This window comes from Carcharodon carcharias, chromosome 17 (genome assembly GCF_017639515.1).
Source record: "Carcharodon carcharias isolate sCarCar2 chromosome 17, sCarCar2.pri, whole genome shotgun sequence".
Classification (NCBI taxonomy): Eukaryota; Metazoa; Chordata; class Chondrichthyes; order Lamniformes; family Lamnidae; genus Carcharodon; species Carcharodon carcharias.
The window spans coordinates 95084732-95111817 of record NC_054483.1 but is presented as its reverse complement, the minus strand read 5'-3'; the positions used below and the strand labels follow the sequence as shown (position 1 = coordinate 95111817).

At 39.3% G+C, this 27086-nt stretch overlaps 1 protein-coding gene across 7 annotated transcripts in view; it reads left to right on the top strand.

Moving 5' to 3' along the window:
- The window catches only part of ide (insulin-degrading enzyme), a 133205-nt gene extending 107010 nt beyond the window's left edge, over positions 1 to 26195 (top strand). For all 7 annotated transcript variants that reach the window (XM_041209437.1, XM_041209436.1, XM_041209435.1 and 4 more), the window contains 4 exons: positions 1560 to 1621; positions 9801 to 9873; positions 14583 to 14650; positions 23188 to 26195. In XM_041209437.1, coding sequence (XP_041065371.1) covers positions 1560 to 1621; positions 9801 to 9873; positions 14583 to 14650; positions 23188 to 23283 — 299 coding nt within the window. In that variant the 3' untranslated portion in view covers positions 23284 to 26195. The remainder of the gene's footprint in view (positions 1 to 1559; positions 1622 to 9800; positions 9874 to 14582; positions 14651 to 23187) is intronic.
- Positions 26196 to 27086: the final 891 nt, after the last annotated feature.

Here is a 27086-nt window from a genome sequence, read left to right as displayed (position 1 = left end):
TTTAGAATTATTTCATTAAATAAAATGTTGACATATTGATGTAATTTGAATTACTGGTGTTACTTTTTTCAAATTTCAAACTGGCGACCATTTACACCAACACCAGAGGTTCCCATTCTGTGTCTGTGCGTAAGTCAAGCCCTGTTTTTGGAAGGATTTTCCAAAGCTTCAAAGGTCAACTAATATGCCACAATCTATGGTATGGCATTTCAATTCCCCTATTGCCCTCATGAATCATTTTTGCACTTTTTCCACAGTGCCTCAATATCCTTTCTACCAGAACTCTGCAGGTACTCCAAATATGGACCAACCAAGGCTCTATACAGTTTAACACAACTTCTGTTTTGGATCCTGTCTCCAGAAATGAACCACAGTGCTTGGTTTGCTTTTTTTTTTTATGGCCTTATTAAACTATGTTTTTAGTTATTTGTATATCCATATTCTTTTGCTTCTTACCCCTTTTTTAGTCTATTACTATCCAGCAGTGTATGGCCTTATTCCTCATATCAAAATGCACCCCTCTCACACTTACCTACATTGAAATTTAATTTGCTAATTGCACACCTACTTTCCAAGTTTATTAATATTGTCTTGTATTTTGCTACGGTATTAACTATAACCCCATCTTTTCAGCTCCACCCCACAATTTGGTGGCATCTGTAAATTTTGAATTTGTACTCCCAATTTCTGAGTCCAGATTGAATAATCGTGGCTCCGGCACCAATTGCTGTGGAGCATTGCTACTTCATCTCTTGCTAGTTTGGATTGCTACTTGACCTACACTCCGCTCCTGGTCACCTGGCTCCACAAGCTTCTTCATTGCCTTATACTGTCAAAACATTCTGTCATTGAGAAAAGGGAAAAATTAATACGAACCTATTTTAACAAGGAAATATAATGTGTCATTGGCTATGTAGTAATAATTGAGGTGGTTGAGTCCACATTGTAGACTATTCTCTGTATCTAACTGATAGGAAGGATGGGTGAAACTGAAAGAGAGGAGGGAAAGGTCATCTATGAAAGTGAAAATCACATCCCAGCGACTTCAGTAAAAAAAAATAGCTGCCAGTGTTTGTTCTGTGAAGTTGACGAAAATCTATGCTTATGATTTTTCTAAAGGAAAGTGTTAATGTGTTCTGCAATACAAATGTACTTTGACTTCAGTCTAAGTGACTGTGTAATACAGAGCAGTTTTTGGCATAATTCCATCGGACTTTCAAGTCACTGATTTTAAAAATGCCATTTCAGAAGTGTAACATGAACATCCGGCTAGAGCAAAATACTGTGTCAGTATCTTGAATGATTGCTTAAACTCCTGTGGTTTGTTGTGCCTCCTTACATGGTACATAAAGTAATTATTACCACACTTAATTAGTTACTCAGTTAATCTGCATAATACATTTATAATTGGTGAGGCAGATTTTTATTGAAGCATCTATATCACTATTGTGAACGAAGCATAATTAGACTAATGGGCTGAAAATGCTTTCTGTAACATCAGAATGTTCAGATATTTGGTATTGAAAATGTATAATTGAGTGCTTGCTTTATGATTACAGACAACATTGAAGTAGCACACCTGAAAACACTGACTAAAGAAGATATCGTAAGTTTTTGCAAAGTAAGTTATGTATTTTTATTACCAACCAGTATTGAAGAAGTGAGGTCTTATAAGCACTTTATGACATTCTCTATGCATCACAGGAGTTTGCTTCTAGTCCTGAGTTGCAAATAACAAATAATGGCATAGTCAAGTTCTGCAGAAATAAGCCTTGTAAAGGGTGTTACAGCTTATGCTGAATAGTAGCTATAATTTGTATTAAAAAACCTGCCTACAGATCATGAATAAATATTGTCCTAGCACTTCAGTTTGCTGTTACATTGTAGAAATACTTAATTCAGTCCATGAGAAATATGCCTGAAGCTTGATAATTCTAATACAAATGACTAATTTGTTTTTATGGTGGAATAATATTTATTTTAAATGATAGGCTTCGTACACAATAGAGCAACTTGGATAATAGCCATAGTCCCATAGAAGTTTCCTTCTGCCTGATCAGCCTAAACTGCAGCATTAATGTTGAAAACTTTGGAAATTAGCTGTAAAGTGGATAGAAGTATGGGATAGTAGATACGTTCTTAAGGCAACATCTAACATGTTTGCCTTCTGTCGAGCAATACGTCCTGTAACACATTTACGATTAGAACTTGCCTATTAATTATACTTTCGACAGTCTTCCAAAGTCGCCCTCTTAAGTAGCTGGCACTGTTGCTTGTTGACCCCTGGGACTCCTAATTGCATGTCCAGACAAACGATGTTACATGCTATTGTCTTCTACAATACTGCCTACCCTGACGTTCCTACTATTTGTTTCCATGCTACTGCTGCTCCTGCTGAACAAAATTCCATTCTACCTTGATCCCTCTACCTGTCTTCTGCCCCCACCATACCAGCTCTTTCTACTGCCATCCAACTCTTTTTCTGCCGCAACTTTGGAGCTGGCTCCAGGGCTCCATGCCCTTGTTTTTGTTTAAACTCATCTTAGTGCAGAAACCTGTATTTATTTGTAATAAATTCTCAGCTGAATGTTTATCTCAAATAGGTTTCACGTTCTTCCAATTGCTGGGGTAGTCCTTTTGAACATATATAATTCTACAAGCACAACCAGACCATAAGTACCATTTCCTGACCTAGAGGGTGGGGGATTGCTGAAAGGAAAATCTTTTAAGAACTGCCTTTCGTAATATAACTGGACTTCAGGCCTTAACCCTATGTGGCCCTAAAAAGCTGCTTCAAAACTTGTGTGGGGGTATGGGAGCATTGTGAAAGCTGATTGGCATCTCGATCATTTTTTAGTAATTCCACATCACTCTCTTTCCCCCACACCCTGCCTTTCCCAAACTGAACCTATTCTCAATGCTCTTGGTTGTCAAGACCCTTTCCTGATTTCATACTCTGTGCTGCATTTTCCTCCTTGGTCATTCTGCAACTTTTGACATAGGCTCATTGTGCCTGCAGCTGTTTTGGCTTATACTCTGGAATTGCCTCTTTGAAAGACCCTGTCTCTTCACCTCCATTCTCCCCAAAACCCAGTTCTATAACATACGTTTTGGGGGTCACCCCTCCTAATGTTTTCACCTTTGTGCCTTTTTTTTTAAGGCACCTGAGGACATCCTATGCACTGCAGACACTATGTAGAATACTGTTCTTATATTACCACCTCCTATTTCTGAGTGTCAGCCATGTTTTGAGCTGGTACCCTTGTCCCTGAATCACAAGATTCCAGGTTCAAAGTCCAGGGCTCAGTTAACGTCACGAAAACAGATTATCTGTTTATTGTCACATTGCTGTTTATGGGAGCTTGCTATGTTGCAGCCTTCCCTACATTAACACAGTGACTACATTTCAAAAGTACTTCACAAGCTGTAAGGCGCTTTTGAGACATCCAGTGATTGCTTCCCAAGTATTCCCACATGGTGGAACATAGCTCAAGAACGGAAAACAAAATAGGAAGATATTTACAGGACATCAGTAAAAGGAAGGAAGGCTGGGGATGGGAATAGGACCATAAAAGGGATGGGTAGAATTATACACAAGTAACAATACAGAGATGGCAGAAATATTAAATAATTATTTTGCTTTGGTTATTTACCAGATAGATGGGACAGGTAGGCATGACAAATGATGTAATGAAAAATAATGGAATCACAACTAAAGGAGAGAATAGAAGAACATCTAGAAACAAAAAATATATTATAGTCTGTATGGATTTCAAAAGGGAAAAGCTTGCTTATGCAACTTTATTGAATGTTTTGAGGACATAACCGAGAGTAGACAGTGGTAATGCAGTAGCTGTAATTTACTGGATTTTAAAAAGGCTTTTGATAAGATGCCTCATAATAGACTAATGGATAAGGTCAGAATGCGGAGTCAGATAAAAAGTCATAGAATGATTGCTAGCCAGCTTCAAGACAAAGCAGCAATTGGGAGTTATTCAGTGATTTAGAAGGTGGAAAGTGGTGTTTCACAAGGATTAGTGCTGGAATCCCTGCTGTTTACAAATATACATTAATGATTTGGACTTTGAAATCAAAAATACAATTTCTAAATTTGCAGATGACACCAAATTGGAGGGTGATAATTGATACTGAGGGGGAATGTAACACATTACAAGAGGATATTAACTTTGCAGAAGGGCAAGTAATTGGAAAATGAAGTTCAAAACTGATAAATGTGAGGTAGTGTGTTTTATTAAGAAGAAAAGGGAGGTCCCTTATTACTTGGAAGTTGAGTCTAGGTGGGGTCGAGAAACAAAGGGACCTTTGAATATAAATGCGTCAAATCAGTAAAGGTTGCACCATAATTAGAAAGGCCATTTTTTAAAAAAAAACTAACCAAGCACTTGGCTTTATTTCTGAAAAGAGAGAACTGAAAAGTAGGGTAGTTATTCTAAAGCTGTATCGAACCTCCTATTGCCACACCACACCAACCTCCTCCCCAGTGTTTCCACACCCTAGGAGTTCCCTCTCAACACTATCCAACCTTTCTCTGTCTCCCCCACCCCATCCCTTACTGCCCAGCACTTAACATAACCTGCAACCTGAAAGATACTTTTGTACGTCTATGGCTCTTAAAGTAAAAAGCTTTAGTGTGAAAGGGGAAAGGTTTAGGGGGAACAACTTCACTCAGAGTGGTGAGAGTGTGGAATGAGCTACTATCTGACATGGTGAATGCAGGCTCACTCTTAAGTTTTAAGAATAAATTAGATACATGGATGGGAGAGGTCTGGAGGGTTATGGACTAGGTGCAGGTCAGTGGTACTAGCGGAATAATATTTTGGCACAGACTAGAAGGGCCGAATAGCCTGTTTTCTGTGCTGTAGTGTTCTATGGTTCTAGACATAAAATTGATTGTGTAGGTAAACTTAATAATTATGACTTTTAATGTCGGTGAAAATAGCCAAACCTGAAAATACCACCAACTATCTGCCACTAATACTTTGGAGTAAAAACTCTATTTTGACTTATCGAATTCCAATGAATCAGTGAGCCGGATGACCTTCTGTTCCATCAGGAACTCAGATCCTCAGGCATTAAAAGCTCTATGTTTATATATACAGCTGCAAACTGCAGTTTACCTTGTACCAAATTATAAACTGCAGTTCTCTGAAATACGTGAGCACCTTTTGAGGGTTGTTTCACTTGGCTAGATTGTAAGGTCTTCATAACACAAAGGTGTACCACATTTCTTTTCATGCTTTAAATTAAATGCGCATGACATCTGTCATTTTGAACCATGACTACATTAGCTGCAACAGCTGTTACTTAGTGATTCCTAGTGTAAAAAGACCTCAGCAATCATTAATTCAGCACATAACCTTTGCAGCAAATTTGGTGTCTAATCTAGACATGGTTCTCATCTAGTGTTAATATAATTTTTTGTACATTGTGTGACACTACAATATTTTTCCCAAATGATACAATGGTTTCTCATTTATTCTTATCAGGGAATGGTTTAATATGTATTCAGATGCAAATGTAACAGATTGCACATTAATGAAAGATGAAAATATAAAATATGACTCAAGCCGTTACCTAGCAACAGCAGGGATCCTTGACGCAAAATTCAGTTTGAATATACACATTCATGTCTTGGAGCTCATGAGCTTTAGTGAAAAATTAGATGATTGTGCTTGAATGTAATTCTTTGCTTTGTATGTCATCAAAGAGTAGTGTTGAGTTGTTTTGGTCATTCTGTTTTACAAGGATTAGCTTCCACAGTATCTTGTCATCAAAATGTGCCCAGTCTGAGTAATATTAACTGTTAATCTGTGTCTGCTGCTTTCGATGTCTTTTTGAATTCATTTTCAACATGAAGCATCACTTGCTCATTCCCTTTCTCTTCTTCACCCCACTCTACCTCGGAACCCCCCCCCCCCGAAAAAAAACATTGCTGCTGTTCAGGGCATTGCAATAAGCTCTCCCCTACAGCTGTTCTTTTTTTGCCAAGTAATGACAGAGAGGATTGATTTGCTGTTCAGAGATTCACAGCACATCACTGACTTTGTCCAGTGCTTTATCTACACCATATACTGGATTGTTGCCAGGTCTCATCACTGCAGCAAAGGAGCCAACAATCCGTATGTAGTACATGAGAATCTGCCATTTGTCACATCCACACAGGTTGTTATTTTGGACTTAACTTTGCCAGATGGCCTACAGTTCTTTCATTGACATTTTTGCAAGATGGAGAGCATGCCTGCCATTTATCCAAAAGACACGACGTGTTTGTAATAACCCATCGGGCAGAATAGCAGTGGTACAGACCTCCAAGGCAGAAAAAATGCAGTTAATTATGTTTGTTCCATTTGTAATTTTTCCAATGTGCAAGGAGTGCACAGATGCAGCACTAGGGTAGGTCATTAACCAATGATTCAAGCCATGGCAAAATGGCTGGAGTGCAAGATTAGTTTTTGAGTAAATCAGAGTGTACTGCAGAATTTTACAGCATCTGCACCCCAATTTGTGTTGGTCAGTTTAATTTCCTCAGCACCCAGGAATGCAAATAATCTCAACCTTCGTATTTTTGACAAGCCAGTCACTGATATTAGTTGAGCAGGAATTAATTGGTGCACTGATGCAAAATTTGAAGCCTCCATTGGGACAGATTACCACCTTCATTTATTCAACAGCCAAATATAAGTAGGGATTACTACAATCCCACCAGGAATGAATTGCCAGAGACCTAGTTCTTAGAATGGCAATGTCACATTTATGGGCACCTTGGTAGGTACCTTTTGTCTACCTTTCTTGCATTTTCAACCACCCACAACAAAAAATTGTTTAAAGACCTGCTTTCCGACCTGCAACCATGGCCTTTTACTTTTTTCTTCAGTAATAATCTTGATTTGTTTGTCTAGAATGGAAAAGCTCTTTTTAGCTGTTTTTTCTTTGGGTGCAATCTCTCCATACAGTTTAGTTTATTTTTCCACAGTCATTAGATTTTTTTTCCAGAATTTTAATCATGCTTTGGTGAAGTTTTATTTTTATTTGACCTCCGATACCCATCTCCCTGGTCAGTGATGACCATGTTTGTTTTTGCCATTTCAGGTTATACCCATAATTTCAGTCTCATTAAACTTTTACCTTCAACTGTCAAAGCTAATTTCCAGTTTCAACTTCTGCATTAAATGTGATGGACTTCCCAGTAACCTGTACGTGTGGCATTTATATGACTTCCAGAAGTGTGATAGTTATTAGGAGCTCAGCCCATGCCTTTTTTTAAATTTGGAAACATGTCCTGACTATGAGCATTCTTGAGGTTGTAACCAGCTCCACAAAGAGGTGCCAGTTCTACAAAGGAACATGCCAACTACTTTAGATGAGATGGGAACCAAATGTAACAGTGTACTTCCCAGACTGACCATAAAGAAAATGCACTTGTCATCTTGTTCTGAGATCAGCAAATCTCAGTAATAATTGCTGGCCTGCCCAATCTTCAGATTTGTTCAGTACCATTAGTCACCAATTCTAGTCAGATAGCAGAGCACTTGAGACTCCCAAATAGCTTATTAACACAATGGGAGTAGCCTTTGACAAGACCCAAGAGCAGTTTCCTCAAGCCTTGCGCCTCTTAGTGCATATCAGAGACACAACTCAGTCGGGGCTGAAAGCTAGAAAAGCTTTGTTACTTTGGTTGAGGTGACTATTCGTCTAGCCTGGTGGGTTTTCCTGTGGTGGTTTAAGTACAAAAAAAAATGTAGCTTTCCCAGTATGGACCAGCTCTCTGTCTCCCGAGAGGAGAATACCCTTCTAAACTAAACTGCTTTAAATAGCACCAACAGGGCATATGACCCTTTCCAGGAATGATTCTTAAGAACTCTGCTAGATTAGAATGTTGAGAGTTGTACCAGCAGGGACCCAAGAAAGGTTTCACCCTGAGGCCCTAGATTCAAACCAGAACAAAGCAATCACTTAGCCCTTTCACTGTCTGTCCTCGTTAATGACTCCAAGTCTGATTCCTAACTCTTGCTAAATGCACTTAAGCCTTGTCAGCTCATTGGGTGAGTTAAACTGGAAACGATGACACAGAACTGTTCTCCATTTTAATTGCATCTGGAGGAGACACTGTAATGCTGTGAACAATTGAAGAGTGTATAGAAGAGGAGGAGTTGTGCAGCTAAATTCAGAAGCTGCTGGCGCAACAAGAAATACTATGAAACTTCGCTGAACTCTGGCTTTTTAGTCTTTTGGGTTGCTTGGGTTTGAGCATTCTGGCTTCAGGGCCCAAGTTTTGTTTTAAGACTGCATACCTTTTGATGGGTAGAAAACTATGTTCACCTAGTGTCTGGATCATGTTTAACACTACCAGATACAAGATACATTGATTGTTATGATCCATACAATTTGCCTCAACTCCAATACAGAAGAATGGCTTTCACTACCATAGTGTATGTTTAGTTTTTCTTCCTACATTAGCAATCCTTATGGCAGCATTGCAGATGAACAACAGATGCTACCCTAATCTATGGCAATTAGTAAAACTGAATTCAAACAGTGATTTGGGCTGGCAATGAGATGAACTTGGGCCTTTTGGATACAGGGTTTACCCTACTTTTTAGAGCCATTATGTTATGGGATGGAGAAGAAAAACCCTTTATGTATAATAACCAGATGGGAATATATTATGGATGTGTTGGGTTGTGATGATGACTAGGGTTATTTGTACACTTGGAACTTTAATGTTAATCCATTTGCCCCAAACCAACCAAAAAGGTGACACCACACGCACTGTTGTGATTCCTTCCAGCTATCTACTACATTTGTGTATTCATTCATAAGATTTGGGCCTTGCTGGCAAGGCCACCATTTATTGCCCATCCCTAATTGCCCTAGGTGGTGGTGACACCTGAATGGCTTGCTAGGCTATCATATGGCTGTGGGTCTGGAGTCACATAGATCAAACCAGGTAAAGACTGAATGTTTCCTTTCCTAAAGGACATGAGTAAACCAGATGGATTTTTTTAACAACAATCCAGTAGTGTCATGGTCACTATCACTAAGACAGTTTCTTTTTTTTTAATTCCAGTGTTATTTCATTATATTGAATTTAATTCCCCAATTGCTGTAGTGGAGTTTGAACTCGTCTACTATTATTACTGGATTGCTAGCCAAGTAACATGACCACCATGTTGCCGTACAAGTCTGTGCATGGGTATGTGTGCATATTCAAAATTGTTCTTGTGATTGAACTGAACAAAGTTCCGTCCAAGTTTCATGTCATCTTGACTTGGAAATATATCACCATCCCTTCAATATTGCTGGAAAAAGATCGTGGAACTCCTGACCTGACAGCATTGTGGAGCATCTTCATCACACACTGCAGAGCTTCAAGAAGGTGTTTCATCACCACCTTAAGGGCAGTTAAGGAGGGGCAGTATATCATGGCCTTGCCAGTGATGCCCACATCCTGAAAATTAATATATGAATTAAAAAAAACTATTGTAGAAATTCTAATGATTAAGAAATTGAAATGCTGATATCTTATTATGGGCTTGCATCAGTGTTAACTAAAAATGATTTTAAGAATCAGGGATGTTTGTTAGTGTCCAATATGCAAACAGCCTTGGCGGAAATCATGTGCAGTCAAGTATTCGTTCTTTGAGAGAAATTATCTCAATCAGTTCTAAACCCATTTTGATGACTTATCTTGGTCTTCTAGCACAGATGAATCTTTTTCACAAAGTTAGATTCTTATTTATCATAATGCAATTAGTCAATTAACAGCTTTTTATTTACAGGAGCTCTTGGCTGTCAATGGTTCCAGACGACGCAAAGTCTCTGTACATGTTCTGTCCCGGGATATGGATTCCTGTGAGTATCTGCAGATGTTTAAACTGACTAGTTCATTCTTTGAGCTTGGGTTCAAAATATCAGATTTAAGAGTATTCGATACATCAACTGCAACACTCAGATTTGTTTTTGTCTTAAAATAGCCTCCAGCAAAAATGTTTTTGTATTACAACTTTGTCATCTGCACTGAATATTTTTAACGCGCAAGTATTTTTTAAAAAATCATTTGAATTATTGAAAATGGACAATACCGGTGAGATTATATCAGTATATTGGCGATTATTCCAGATGATCACAATATCCTTTTAAAGGTCAGGACGTATAAATTCAGCCTATGGCAAGAGATGTTATTTACTAAGAGCCCTTTATATCTGAACGTAATTTGCAAAGTGTTAACTTTGCTCTGACTAGGTTCATTTTTACACCATAAAATTATCCACATGAGCATTAAATTGCTAGTCTCAGTTTGCGTAGCCAAAAGTTTAATTGATATAGGAAATTGAAAATTTTACTCTGCTGTTTTGAGATTAGGGCAAAGCAGAAGGTGCTTTCATCTAGATTTGGCCATGCCATACCTATATTGGAAGTGCTTGAATGCTGATTTGAATTCCTGAAATGTTCCACGTTTAAAAAAATTAGATAAAGAAAATGCCTTATTGGCTCCATGTAGTCAGATTAAAGGGCAATGAAATTACATCTATCTTTCAGCTGGTGATAAAAACATTTTAGAAATCTTTTATTTTCCAAAACTCATGGAAAAGGGTTATAACAAAACAATTGAGGCAAGAAGTCAGTTTAGTTTAATTTCTTGTTTGTCAGCTATGTGTCAAACTTTTTTGGAAAAATATACTTTATTCATAAAATATCTGAAAAAGTTACAAAACATTTCAAAATGCCCATCACAAAGTGCAATCCGATTCAACTTTTCCACATAGATCACAATGTGCTTCAATACAATCAATGAACATTACAGACATCTCAACATGGTCATTACAGACAGTCAGACAATGCAAAGGTTATTCAAGTTATTGACATGTTGCATTTTGAGGTGCTTCAATACAATTATGATGCATTCAATGTGAGTCATACAGCCCGAGGGAAAACCTCAATACAAACAACATGGACACTCATACACAATTCCACTTGGTGTTTAAAGTGTCTTCTCAAGTACACTTTTAGCTTGAAATAATGGGGTGGGCCCAGTACTTCCTAGAGATGTTTACACCTAACAATGTTTGAATGATTTGCGTTCAAGATGTGTAATAGAGGGCTTGGCTCCTGCAGTATTGTTTTCATAGCTCTAAAACAAGCTGGAGTGGCAGATTTTCTCAAGTGGTAAGTGATTTATTGGGCCAACAAGCCAATCCTCAGCAGAGAGAAATGAGGTAAGGGGTCAGAGGTTGGCCATTACCTGCCTATTTCTCTCTGGATGATAGTCCACAATGAGGTAGTGAGAGAGACCGAGATCTCACTTCTAAGTCCTGGTGCCAGTTAATTTGGTTATTACACTTTGCTGCCAATATCTAGCTAAATGATGGCATGACCCAAAGAGACACCTCTGCTTATGGAGAATGTAGGCTAGCAGAAGCAGTCAGTGGCACTGAACACAAGAGGTGCAGACACAGAATCTGTAACAAAGGCTTGTGTCCCGTGTAATATTCTCTCCATTTTTACCACCTGTGTGTTTCATTTCCTGTGCTTGGGTGATTTTTTTTTTTTAGTTTCTCAGTTGAAAGAAATATACCACCTGGCTTTGAACCTCTTAGTGTCCCTATCTACAAGCTCAAAATATTTCTGCATTTTATGTGAAAACATTGAAACTAAGGGGTTAGGCAGGTCTGGACACTTCACCTAAAATGTCCCTTTCTAAGAAACGTATTTATAATTCTCCCACTACTCAACCATGTGCAGGTCCCCATCTCCTGTAAACTGAAACTTATGCAGTTTTTGTGGGCAGCATATGGATTCACTCACTATATGAATCTCACCCAATCATAGAGAAGATACCTGCCCCCCAGCAAAAAAAAAGTCACCTGCAATTTCAAAGTACTAATGCATGTTCAAGCTTGTGGAACTGCATTTGTTTAAATGTATTGCTGGTTCTAATATAATAAATTAGTTTCTGCTGCACAGGATCTCCCTGACACAGTTTTGAAATATTTGTGGCAGCATTCACACCCCTTTTGTTTGTCACAGATATCCTGACACTATAAAGTTGGGTTCTTTCCGATGGAATGTTGCATCTACTATTCCCATTTTAAAAGGAAAGGGAGAAGTCTCAAGGGTGTGTTTCAGTTTGAAGAAGCAGTAGAAATTATTGCATAGAAACAGGCTAGTTGGCCCTTTTCACCTATGCAGGTGATAGCTTTCAGTCGGATCTATCTATTCTAATGACATTTCCCTCTTTTCCCCCATATCCTGTCACTGTTTTTGTTTTTAAACATTTATCCAGTACCCTTTCAAATAATGTTTTAGACTGCTTCAATAGCCACTTGTGATAGGCATTCCATGATCTAACTTGCTGGAAAAAATATTTTCAAATTTCTCTTTCAATCTTCTAGTAATGATCCTGAGCCTATGTCTCCACATTACCGATTCACTATCCAGTATAAACAGTTTTTCACCATTTATCTTCTCCCATTTCTGTAATTGTGAAAAATTGTTTGATCATCCTCTAACATTGTTGATGAAAAAAGCCTGTTTTTTTTTTTTCCCCAAATTACGTTTGGAAAAATATGTGGTGCCATTCCGTGAATTGAGTCTCAGGAATTGCAAGCAGTGTTCATGGCTGTAGCTTAACCAATGTTTTATATAATTTCATTGGCACCTTGCTTTTATATCCAATGCTCCTATGTATAAAACTGGAATTCTGTTTGCCTTTTTGATTTTTTTTTCAACCTGCATTTGTACTTTGAGAGCTATTTATCTGCACCCCTTGATCTGATTGTTCCTCAATCTATAAAAATATTGCCATTTAAAGTATAGCTGTTCCTCAATCTATAAAAATATTGCCATTTAAAGTATAGCTGCTGTCAACTGTTCTCTTTCCCAAAATGTCATTCACATTTCTCTGCAACTATTTGCACCTGCTGCCTATCTGTTCACTCAACTAGTCCGTCTGTCCTCCACCCAGTCTTTTATACGTTTCCTCAATTTGTAATGCTCACTAATTTGGGGAGACAATGGCGTAGTGGTAATGTCGCTGAATTAATAATCCAGAGACCCAGGCTAATGCCCCGGGGACATGGGTTCAGATCCCACCACGGCAGCTGGTGGAATTTGAATTCAGTTAATAAATCTGGAATATGAAGCTAGCCTCAGTGATGATGACCATGAAACTATTACCGATTGTCATAAAAGCCAATCAGGTTCACTAGTGCCCTTTAGGGAAGGAAATCTGCCATCCTTGCCTGGTCTAGCCTACATTTGACTCCAGACCCACTGCCCTCTGAAATGACCTAGCAAGGTCAATTCTAGGGTAATTAGGGATGGGCAACAAACATTGATTTTGCCAGCAATGCCCACATCCCATGAAAAAATAAATAAAACAACCAAACTTCAAAATCATTCATATAAATGCCAAACAAAAGCTGTTCTGGCACACATCCTTGGGAAATAACACAACACTTGCATCCCATTTAGCATCATCCCTACTGGCTGCTTTCTTCCTCCCCAGAATATATCTGTCTATCCATGTGGTTATATTTCATTTCAAGGACTGATTCAAATTACTCGGCAAGTATCTGTCCAGAGGGAATATGCAATAACATACATTTGACCATTGCGGAAATGTTGACATTGTTAATATTTTGGGATAGAAACAGAAAATGCTGGAAATTTTTCAGCAAAATGCAATGTCTGTAATAAGGAAAATAGAGTTAATGTTTCGGGTTGATGACCTTTCGTCAGAACTGATATTTTGGGGCTCTTTGGCTCCAGAGCAGTTGTATAGTTCAGCCACCTGGGAAACATGCTACTGGAAGCTACATGTCTAAATTCACAGCAACATAACCTGTCTTGCTCCCAATATTTTGATTAAGGAATTAAGTACAAGTTGAGCAATCATTTTCTTACTTACCACACCCTCCTACAGTTTTCATTTTAAAGCATCCTGACAGAATGGTGAAAAAGCAGAAATTGTAACTGAATTAATTACAATTGGAAAAATGACACTTTTTCTCAAACATGCAACCTCCACGACCTAGAAGGACAAGGGCAGGAGATGCATGCAAGCACCACCACCTGTAAGGTCCTCTCCAAGCCACACAACATCCTGACTTGGATCTATATCACCTTTCCTTTTGCTGTTGCTGGGTCAAAACCCTGGAACTTCCTCCCTAGCAGCACTGTGGGTGTACCTATACTGCATGGACTGCAGCGGCTCAGGAAGGCCGCTTACCACCACCTTCTCGAGGGCAATTAGAGATGGGCAGTCAATGCTGGCCTAGCCAGCCTCGACCACATCCCATGAATGAATAAAAAGAAAATTGAGTTTTGTGGAGTGAAGATTGAATGTCAACCTCTGCAGATCCTGTATTGAGAACATTTTTAATAGATTTTTGTATATATTAATGATTTTGCATAAAATCCAGCATTTAATACTACATTAAGGCAGTTGATTCATTTTTACCATATGATGCAATGATCTGTCTTTTTAGAAAAAAAACTTTACTAAACCTGTCCCTTTTTAAGTGCTGATCATTTACATATGACTATTAATGTAATTCCAGGCCCTGTTGTTGAACAAGCACCATGTCAAAATGATGTCAACCTGACTCCTGCACCACCCTTGCCCCAGGTAACTGAGATTATTGATTGCATTTATTTCCTCCTCCTACTTCAGTAATACATATTGAAAGTTTCCAAATTGACTAATGAATAAATATAGTTACAGTTCTTTTGGTGTTTTTGAAGTCCTAACACTAATTATTAAAATTTGTTTATATTTGCCCATTACACTCATGGTTCTTTAAAGCTGTTCAGTGCCAAAGTTACAGCATTGTCAAGCTTTGACCACTGCGATTTTTTTTTTAACAGAAACAGTGATATTGATTGGAAAGCCATGAAAATCAAAAGAGCTCAGTAAATTTTACAGCAAGATTCAGATGACATTTTTCTACGTTAATAGGAACAGGAGTAGGCCATCAGCTCTCCAAGCTTGTTTGGCCAATTTATTAGATTATGGCGAATTAGTATAGCGACTCCATTCACCTGCCTTCTCCATATCTCTTGATAACTCGCCTAACAAAACTCTATCCTTCTCAGACCTAAAAATTCTAATTGGCTCAGCATATGCACCTTTTCTTTGGGATGGGTGGGTGGGGCATGTGGTGGGTGGATGGAGTGTAAGTTCCAGCTTTTTACTATCCTTTTTTGTGTGGAACACAAAACTGCTTCCTGCTTTCACTCAACTGGTCTAGATATAATTTTAAGATTATGCCTTCTAGATTTTTCCACCAAAGGAAACAGTTTATCTCTCTATACCCTTTCAAATCTCTATTATTCTAAACCTCAATTCAATCATCCCGCAAACTTCTAAACTCAGGGATGTCAGCAGAACAATCCTTTTATTTTTCCTTTAAGGTACTAGAATTACCTTCACCACAATTGTACCCTAATTTTTGCTGGTGCATAAATTACTAATTCCACCCCTCCCAGATTGATCTCCCCCATACTGTGCAAAATCAATGGTTGAGACAGTCCAGGGACTTGCTGCCATGTTTCTAGTATTACCACTCTGAATTGCACGATGGTTGCTTCAAAATGATGCTATCACTTGTCATTTGGATCCCTGTCTCTGGATAAATTTCCTGGCTTCAGCTTACTGTTTCACTGTAACAGTAATGTTTTGAGGAGGCAAAGGCTGTTGGCTGCTATAGTGTAAGAGACAAACTTCCTATCAGTTTCTCTACTCCTGGAACTCATCTGCTCTGAATCTTGCTTTCTAAAAGGGATTTGCTAAGGTCCTTTATATTAAAAAAAAAAATCTATTTTTTGTTCCAGCACTCCTAGTAATCTATTTCCATCATTCTCTGACTGAAAGGATTTTGTCCAAGTTTCCATTCATTTCCTAACTTTTATCTTGTTTCTTGTTTGAATCCTATGCCAACAGAAAAACTTTGGATCTAATTTCTCCATAGCCCTGAAAAAAATATTGACTACCTCCAAATCCATCAGGTCCAGGGTGGACAATCTTTGCTCATAACTTAGCCTTCTTAAATTCAGAAATCAACCTTGTCTCCCTACTTTGGACCATCCCCTGCTACCCAGTAATTCTTTATCTTTCCTGTAATAAAGAGACCAAAATTAAACACAGGTACAGTCCTGCCAATGCCAGAAACAACTTCAAAATTGCTTATTTACTTTCTTGACCACCTGTGAATACTGAACTGCTTTAATGACCTAATCATCAAATTCCTCTGTTCTTTTACCCTGTTACCACATGTTACTGTTTGATTCTCAACTTTTACCTAATCTCATGACTTCACACTTGTGTTGAAGTCCATCCACCACTTTTCTGTTTATTGACCTAACTTGTTCAGGTCCTTTTGAGATTAACTGCCTTGCAATGTTTTACTTTTAAAAATCTTTGTAGCTTTTTCATGTCTATTGTACATCCTTCCCATTGACTAGTCTTCCCATATTATTTCCTTTTAATGCAGTATTTAATCCCATCTCCCACCCCTCCACAAATATCATCTCCTGAAATCTCTTTTCTTAGCTGATTTGTATTTTCTGTTTATTCCTCATAGAAGCAGCACTGCAATCACTGAAGTCTAAGTTTGATTTACTTCAACTTGGTTTATTACTGTTTCCATTAGTTCAAAACTAATCCAGCATTCCTTTTCCCTCGTGGGTTCCTTAACATGCTTAAGAAAAGACACTCTAAGTACCTTGAATAAAATCCCTTGTGCATGCAGATTTACCCCATAATAAATCCCAAACTATGTGAAGATGATTGAAGTTCTCAAGATTACAACTCAGGCCTCAGTACTGAACTTTTTAAAGCCCTCCCACAGCAGTACATCCATTCCTTTTTATTTTGCAGTGTCCTGTAACACATTCTTAGCAGTATCTCTCTTACCCTTTTCTATTTGTAAATCCACTTGGAGACACTCTGCCATTCCCTAGTGCCCCTTCCTCAGTGATGTTTAAACCTTGCCTGTCTCCATACAATTTCCCATTCTTCTCTATTTTTCCTAAAGCATACATACCCTGCAAGTCTGTTGTTCACTTTTTTCTTTTTCTCTTTATAGCTCCTAAGAAATCTGAATTGCCTTTTAATTTCCATTCATTTTATTTCTTGCACTGCCATCAGTTTCTGTCTGCTTGAATGTCTCACTTCATCATTCAAAGTATATTCCAGATGCGCTGCTTCCTTGGATACAGTGCACAGTAGAAAGTTAGTTAGTTAATTGTGCTTCATGGGCTTCAGTTCACTCATCAGATGATCCACATTCAGCATATAGCTTATGCTATGAGCTTAGTATCCACAACTACCAACTCAAAAGTTTTTGAATATAAAGTTAGAAAATCCCCTAAGTGGATTTGCTCCACCATCCTTGGTGGAGGGAATGAGTTAATAGGGGGAGGCGATGGCACGGTAGTATTGTCACTGGACTAGTAATGTTCTGGAGACCCAGGTTCGAATCCCACTGTGGAATTTGAATTCAGTTTAAAATCTGGAATTAAAAGCCTAATGAAAGTCTCATGGCATCAGGTCAAACATGAGCAAGGAGACCTCCTGCTGATTACCATGTACTTACTGCCCTCCCTCAGCTGCTGAATCAGTACTCAATGTTGAACATCACCTTGGAGGAAGCACTGAGGGTGCAAAGGCGCAGAATGTACTCTGGGTGGGGGACTTCAATGTCCAAGACCATTAGTGGCTCGGTAGCACCATCGCTGACTGAGCTCGTCGAGTCCTAAAGGAGACAGATGCTAGACTGGGTTTGCAATGGGTGGTAAGGGAACCAACAAGAGGGAAAAGCATACTTGACCTCATCCTGCCTACCACAGATGCCTCTGTCCATGAGAGTATCGGTAGGAGTGACCACTGCACAGTTGTTGTGGAGACAAAGTCCCGCCTTAATGTTGAGGATACACTCCTTTGTGTTGTGTGGCACTACCACCGTGCTATTGGGATAGATTTTAAACAGATCTAGCAACTCAAGACTGGGCATCCATGAGGCACTATGGGCCATCAGCAGCAGCAGAACTGTATTTGAACACAATCTGTAACCTCATGACCTGGCATATCCATCATACTACCTTTACCATCAAGCCAGGGGATCAACCTTGGTTCAATGAAGAGTGCAGGAGGGCATGCCAGGAGCAGCACCAGGCACACCTTAAAATTAACTATCAACCTGGTGAAGCTACAACACAGGACTACTTGTGTGCCAACCAGCATAAGCAGCAAGTGGTAGACAGCTAAGCGATCCCACAACCAACAGATCAAATCTAACTCCGCAGTCCTGCCACATCCAGTCGTGAGTGGTGATGGACAATTAAATAACCCGATGGAGGAGACTCCACAAATATCCCCACCCTCAACGATAGAAGAGCCCAGCACATCAGTGCAAAAGGTAAGGTTGAAGCATTTGCTACAGTCTTCAGCCAGAAGTGCTGAGTGGATGATCCATCTCTGCCTCCAAAGGTCCCCAACATCACAGATGCAGTCTTCAGCCAATTTGATTCACTCCACATGAAGGCACTGGATAGTGCAAAGGCTATGGGCCTGACAATATTCTGGCAATAGTACTGAAGACTTGTGCTCCAGAACTTGCCACTCCCCTAGCCAAACTGTTCCAGTACAGCTACAACACTGGCATCTACCCAACTATGTGGAAAATTGCCCAGGTATATCCTGTACAGAAAAAACAGGACAAATCCAACCCAGCCAATTACCGCACTATCAGTCTACTCTCGATCATCAGTAAAGCAATGGTGCTATCAAGCAGTACTCGCTTAACAATAACCTGCTCACTGATGCCTAGTTTGGGTTCTGCTGGGGCCACTCAGCTCCTGACCTCCTTTTGGCCTTGGTTCACACATGGACAAAAGAGCTGAACTCCTGATGTGAGGTGAGAGTGACTGCCCATGACATCGAGGTTGTATTTGACGGAGTGTGGCATCAAGGAGCCCTAGCAAAACTGGAGTTGATGGGAATCGGGAGGGAAAACTCTCTGGTTGAAGTCATACCTAGCACAGAGGAAGATGGCTGTGGTTGTTGGGAGGTCAGTCATCTTAGCTCCAGGACATAATTGCTGGAGTTCCTCAGGGCAGTGTCCTAGGCCCAACTATCTTCAACTGCTTCATTAATGACCTTCTTTCCATGAGAAGGACAGAAGTGGGGATGTTCATTGATGATTGCATAACATTCAGCACCATTCACGACTCCTCAGATACTGAAGCAGTCCATGTCTAAATGCAGCAAGACCTGGACAATATCCAGGCTTGGGCTGACAAGTGGCAAGTAACATTTGTGCCACACAAGTGTCAGGCATTGACCATCTCCAACAAGAGAGAATCTTAAGCATTGCCCCTTGACATTCAGTGGCATTGCCAACACAGAATCCCCCACTATCAACATCCGGGAGGTTACCATTGACCAGAAACTGAACTGGACTAGGCATATAAATACTGTGGCTACAAGAGCAAATCCGAGGCAAAGAATCCTGCAGGATGTAACTCACCCTTTGAGTCCCCAAACCCTGTCCACCATCTACAAGGCACAAGTCAAGAGTGTGATGAAATACTCTTCTTGCCTGGATGAGTGCAGCTTCCACAACATTCAAGAAGCTAGACACCATCCAGGACAAAGCAGCCCACTTGATTGGCACCACATCAACAAACATTCACTCACTCCACCACTGACGCACAGTAGCAGCAGTGTGTACCATCTACAAGATGCACTGCAGGAATTCATCAAAGCTCCTTCGACAGCACCTTCCAAACCCATGACCATTACTATCTAGGAGGACAAGAGCAGCAGATACATGGGAACACCACCACCTGGAAATTTTTCTCTCCCCTGGCCCCCCCAGAGTCGGTCACCTGACTTGGAAATATTTTGCCGTTCCTTCACTGTTGCTGGGTCACAGACCTGGAACTCCCTTCCTAACAGCACTGTGGGTGTACTACACCACCTGGACTGCAGTAATTCAAGAAGGTAGCTCAGCATCATCGTATCTCGGGCAACTAGGGAACTAAGCCCACATCCCATGAATGAATAAAAAATATGGGACACTCAGACGCTAATAAGGTGGTCTGCATCTTTGTTATCAATCTGCTTTCTTCCACCAAAGTCCCAGGTCTTTGGAACCCACTTGAGCTGGCCAGATTATTTTGTATTTCACTTTCTATTTATGCACCCACTTAAAACTCTGTACCATCATTTTTTTAATTTATTCTTTCACAGGATGTAGGTGTGGCTGGCTAGGCCAGCATTTGTTGCCCATCTCTAATTGCCCTTGAGATGGTGTTTGTGAGCCACCTTCTTGAACAGTCCCTGTGGTATAGGTACACCCACAGTGCTGTTAGGAAGGGAGTTCCAGGGGTTTGATCCAATGACAGTGAAGGAACGGTGATATATTTCCAAGTTAGGATGATGAGCGGCGGGAAACTTGCAGGTGGTGCTATTCCCATGAATCTGCTGTCCTTGTCCTTCTCAGAGGAAGAACTCAGGTTTCGAAGGTGCTATCGAAGGAGTCTTGGTGAGTTGCTGCAGTGCATCTTGTAGATGGTGCACACGGCTGCTACTGTGCATCAGTGATGGAGGGAGTGAATGTTTAAGGTAGTGGATGGGGTGCTAATCAACAGGCTGCTTTGTCTTGAATTGTGTTGAGCTGCTTGAGTGTTGCTGGAGCTAAACTCATTCAGGCAAGTGGAGAATATTCCATCACACTCCTGACCCATGCCTTGTGGTGGACAAGTTTTGGGTGTCAGGAGGAGAGTTACTCGTCACATAATTCCCAGCCTCTGACCTGTCTTGAAGCCACAGTATTTATAAGGCTAGTCCAGTTCAGTTTTCAGCCTATGGGAACCCCCTCCAGGATGTTGCTAATGGGGGACTCAGCAATGGTAATTCCATTGAATGTCATGGGGAGATGAGATTTTCTCTTGTTGGAGATTGCCTTGCACTGGAGTGGCACAAATATTACTTGCCACTTATCAGTCCAAGCTTGAAAATTGTCCAGATCTTGATGCATATGGACGCTGACTGCATCAGCATCTGAGGAGTCACGATTGGTACTGAACATTCATTGTACAATCATCAGTGAACGTCCCCAATTCTGACTTTCTGATGGAGGGAAGGTCATTAATGAAGCAGCTGAAGATGGTTGGGCCTAGGACACTATCCTGAGGAACTCCTGCAGCCATATCCCAGGACCGAGATGATTGACCTCCAACAACCACAACTATCGTCCTTTGTGCTAGGTTTGACTCCAACCAGTGGAAAGTTTCCTCTGAGCTCTGTTTGAAGTATGCAACTTCAACTTATTTGATGCTCAAAACTGAGCTTCTGGCCTTGTCATCTGCATAACAAAGACAGCTGCATCTCTACTTCAGCTCATCTGCTGCTGAAACTCTCATCCATGCTTCAGTTACATCCAGACTCGACTAGTCCAATGCTAGCTGATCGCCAATCCTCTACTTTCCATTGACTTCAGTTTTACTCTCCCATCACCCTGTCCTCCGTGACTTTCATTGATTCCTAAAACCTCCATGCCTACTTTAAAATTCCCATTGTCGTGTTTAAATCCTGTTTTATGCCCCTGGCCCTCCCTATCCCTAACTTCCTTCAACCCTACTTGATCTCTGGCACCTTGTGCATCTGCTCCTCCTTTGTCCCACCATTAGTAACTGTGCTTTCAGCTGTCTTAACACTATCAACATCCTGAAATTTAACTGGACCAGCCATATAAATATTCTTGCTACAAGAGTTTATCAGAGGCTGGGAATTTTGTAGCTAGTAACTCACCACCTGACTCCTCAAGATCTGTCTACCCACAACATAGCTAGAGTCAGGTGTGTGATGGAATACTCTGCACTTGCCTGGATCAGTGCAGCTTCCAGAACACAAGAAGTTCATCACCATCCAGGTCAAAGCAGCCCACTTTATCGGCACCCTATCCACCACTGGCACACTAGCAGCAGTGTATACCATCTGTGTTGCAGTGCAGCAACTCACCAATCTCCAACAGTACCTGCAACCTCTACCACCTAGAAGAACAAGGGCAGCAACTGCATGGGAACACCACCATCTGCAAGTTCCTCGCCAAATCATCCACCATCCTGACTAGGAATTATGTTACCGTACCCTCACTGTCGCTGAGTCAAAATCCTGGAACTCCTTTCCTAAAAGCATTGTGGGTGAACTTACATCACAGACTGCAGCAGTTCAATAATCACCTTAAGGACAATTAGGGATGGGTAACAAAATACTGGCATTGCAAGCAAAGCTCATATCCGATAAACAAATAATCTTAAAAAACACTTCGCTCAAAGTTCAAACTGTCCACTTCAAGTGTTATATTTTTGGGGCCTAATTGTATGCCATTTTCATTCATCCAAGAAAACCTAACTGTGAAATCTTTGTTGAATGATTGCACATTGTTGAAAGGATGACATGAACGCTGATTAATTGGGATTTTTAAAGTGGAAAGTGGAATTAATTGGCAGCTTTCTGAATTTGGGGCTTGGATTCTAGGTAATTCAAAGTAGTCTGCAATAAGGGAGTAATATACAAAATATTTTTAACCAACTGCCTGAGAAAGAAAACCCTTGACTACCACAATACTAAACAACTGTATTTAAAATGTTGCAAAGCAGACAGCTTCATACTTGGTCAAAAACATCCACATTTCATTCAGCCCCACCTCCAGTGGCCACAAAAAACAACTAGTAAATAAAAAGCTCTATGGTGTTGAGAAATATTATAAAGTAGGGCTTAATGTTAGCCTCACCCAAAATGTTATTAATGAATTCCAACTTTTTTACAGTGCTAGATAATTGGGATATTCTGAGATAGGAGTAATTCATTTCACGTTGAAAGTTGATGGAGCTTGGAATAGATTACCATGGTTTGGTTGAGGCAGACATCATTGCTTCAAATATTTATCCCAAAAAAGATGCAGAGGGACATAGATGCAGGGTTTGGGGGCGAGCATTGGAATTGGTGTGGGTTGCTCTAGCAAAAGAGCCAGCACTGATATGATGGGAAAGTGGCCCCACACTTATAATTTTTTGTGCTCTAGGTTTGTGTGGGTTTGCAGGTTTTTTTGTTTTCAATGTACTAACTGAATAATCTGACCCTATTTTCCTTTTTAGCCAACCATAATTGAAGACATGACTGTGTTCAAGCGCAGTCTACCACTCTTTCCACTAGCAAAACCTCACATCAATTTTATGGCTGCAAAACTTTGAGATTATGGAATGCTGATGCTAAAGGAGGAGACAACCTGAATGAAAAATGTGAATGACTGTATCCATTCTACGGGGGGTGCGGAAATCGTCAATCCAAAATCATTTATTTTAAATGAACTCTTCACAGTTAGGAGTGTACAAAGTTAATTAGTTCTGCATACTTCTGCCTGTTAATGGTTCAGCTAGCTGAGCGACATTTTAAATTACTTGTCCATAGAAACTTCATACATAAAATTGGAATTCTACAAAACACTAATGTATAAACCAGTGAAATTACACTGTGTAATATATTTGGGACAAATTTCTTTTGTGATAGAGCTCGAGCTTTCTAATTGATAACTATACCATGTTTTTAATCTTGTATACAGGTTTTGTAGTTTCAACATTTTATGTGCTCATACAACTGGTAGTGAAATGCTGGAAACATTTTTTCTTTTCATCTCAAAACTACTTTCTACCACACTGCGTAGTTCAAACTTCAGAGAATTTGGAAATTAAATCTTCGAAAACGATCTGGTTTTTGACTGAATTTGGATTTGTTTTACATGGAACCAGATACCTTGTTTCTTTAGGTTGGCGTGTTTTCAAGAAGTCAGATGACCATGTTTACACAGTACTGCTAGAGCAGAGTCGATAAACTGCTGCTGTTGACAGGAAGTTAGGCCAGACAATTTATTTAGTCTGAGATTGTGTTGAAAACCTGTCAAAAATGACCCGTGTTGAAAAACACATTAATATTTCGGGTTTCTGCCCAGTAAAACTGGAAGATTTTTCAAGTCCATTTCTTTGCATTACCAAAGTCCAGTTACAGGGGATAGCACTTTCATCTTGTATTTTAAATGTGTTTATTTTATCATAAATAAACAAATATGAGGATCCAAAAATTCCATACAAAACAAATTTATTGCTTCCACTTTATTTGTGCCTCTTATAGCTTAAACATTGTTCAACATTCAAGAAAGACCATGTAATTGTTAACATCATAACCAATCTTATGTAATATTATGCACCACTGCTTAACACTTTACTAGGTCTTAAAACTATCATCTAATTAAGTCCATAAAGTAATGGGCAAGAGGCTATTGAGGGTAGCACAAAAAATGGACCTTTGAATGGCATATAGCTAAAGCAGAAGAGTACATTGAATATTATCTTAGCATCAGGACTGTGTTGCAACCTTAAACATCCAACTATTTGACTTTCAGCAATAGCAGTGTGTATGTTAGCTGCTGTGCGATACCAACATGAATGTCAGTTGTGTGATCAAGAGATAAACAAAATGACTGAACTGATTATTCTCTAGCATGCACTATCATTGTAATATGCATTGTGCACTATAATAAGCAAAAGGTGATAGGATAGAGAGGCAGAATGGGAGTAACAAAAAAGAGCTTCAAAATTTTAAGGTCGAACTGTGTTACATTTAAGAATGATTGATTGGCAGTGCAGAAGAGAGCAGCCTTCAGCTAATAACTAATTATTCCAAACTCTTGGTGGTAATTCGTTAAAGTCCCTTTATTTGTTGCCTACCACTAAGTTATTTGCGTGAAATTGAAATGTATACAGTTCTCCAAGCTTATTTATGAAGATCAAGTCTGAAGTTCACCGCTTCAGAGTAAAATCTGAGGTATTGCTATTGAAAGCCATCTTTAATTTCAAATGAATTGTGTACTGTGCTTGTCATTTGGTACAATGTCAATTTTATACAAGCCACCCTTGCTTGTACTAAATTAGGTCAGGACTTTTTAACCAGCATACTTATGACCAGACTGTTCTAGGGTTTAATAACTATTTGTAACAAGCATTTGGATTAGCAATAGAAAAAACAAAACGGCTTTGCTTCCAAATCACAGCAGTTATCAATTTTCTTATGGATGGAAAAATACTTTTAGGATGGATATATTTGACTTTAAATAATATAACAGTGTTGAATTTTAGGATTTTTGTGTCTTTTGCTTTTTTACTGGGCTTGATTCCTCTTCTCTTCCCACCCACCCTTAAAGGGGCATCTCTTTGCTTTGTGGGATTGCGCAGCAATATTCCAGAAGTGCACATCACCTTGAAATAGTGGTCCTGCAAAATTTTGAAAGGTGTTCAATAAGTGATTTTTGGGAAATCATGGCTGACAAGTTTTAAAATTTGATTAATATAGTCTTTGGGTCATTCAGTCCTGCAGTAAGCCTAAGGCAAATTTTGTGATGTCTGCATTATATTGGACAAAATTAGAAACACTAGCCCAGTTTAAGTTTTAAAGTATTAGAACTCAAACTTATACATTTCTTGCCCATTTCACTTGAACAGGTAACCCAAGTTTAAAAAAAAACCTATTTTCTTCTAAACCTTTTAGATGATAAGTGATAGTTGTACATGGGCATTATCTGCAATATTGTTGCAGGCTAGCAACAACTTTTGCATTGTGCATACTGAATAGCCAACTAAACTATGACAAACCTTTGGCAGTAGTGTTGGAATTATTACAGTACGATGCATAGTTTGACAGCTAATTCTCTGGTCTAACAAAAAAAGTTCTTTAAAGAAAATATATTTTGCTGTGAAAGTTTTTCTAGCAGGCTCAAATCCTTTGCAGTGTTACTTTTTTCTACCATGTTTCCAGCATTTTACAGCTGTGTGTGACAGTGCAGTTTGACTCAGGCATATCCATGGACTCTGAAAAAAGGATCCAAAAATGCAGCTTTTTCAAGCAATAACAGCCAACAGAGTATAAACATATATTCAGTCTGTTTTTATGGCTTGTGAATAGATGTATCAATTTTTGTTGTTTGTGAAAATTACTTATACCAACATCATTTTGAGGGTTTTGGAACAGTTGATTTAGAACTGGATGCAAATAGCATAGCTACTGTATACTGAAAGAATGTTTGCAATAAAATAAACCTATGATCATCCTGTCATTGAAGTATATCGTCCAGTTCTTCCAACTTTAATGAGCTCTCAATATGATCGCAATTTTTCAATTTAAATGTATACCTACCATTTCTCAACAATGAAACGCCAAGTGTAGAGCTACAGATGAAATCTTGAACTATTCATTTTATGAATTGGATCATTCTGGCATCTGGATGCCCAACTGTAAAGAGTACAGATGTAAGACTTAAATCAAAACTTCTAAATTTGCAAATACTCAAAAGTGGGTTTCATCTCATCTGACTGTTCAGTTTGAAAGCAAGCACTCTGCAAACTCAAGTGAGAATTTGTTTTCTTCATCCACTTGAAACTGGTAGCACTCATGTCTTGTGGCTTCAAATCTCACTCCAGGATTTGAGCATGTCATCTATACAAACTCCAGAGCAGCACTGAAGGAGTGCTGCACTGTTTATGTTGCCATCTGTCCCTTTGAATGGGAATAAAAGATTTCATGACAACATTCAAAAAATGGGAGTTTTCCCATGTCCTAGCCAAAGTTAATCCCTGCACCCCCCTAGCCAACATAACCAAATAATCTATTTTGGTCATTTTCACACTGCTATGTGGGTTCTTACTGTGTTTCCTACATTAGAACAGTGACTACACTTTAAAAGGTACCTTTTGAAATAAAGTGAATGATCTCTCATCATTGTCAATGCCTATTTTCTGCCTCCAACCCCACCTTTATTTCCTTTCCCTCTTTATATCAATGTATTTGCCTTGTAAAGATTGAGACTATATAAATGGTTATCTTAAAAATTTGGTTCATAGAATGCAAAAGTGTTAGGAAATAGATAGTTTAAGTAGGTTGCATTTGTGGGTGTTAGGAGTGAGTTTTAGTTTTAATGTTTGATTTGTATTTCTGTATGTGTTAAGAA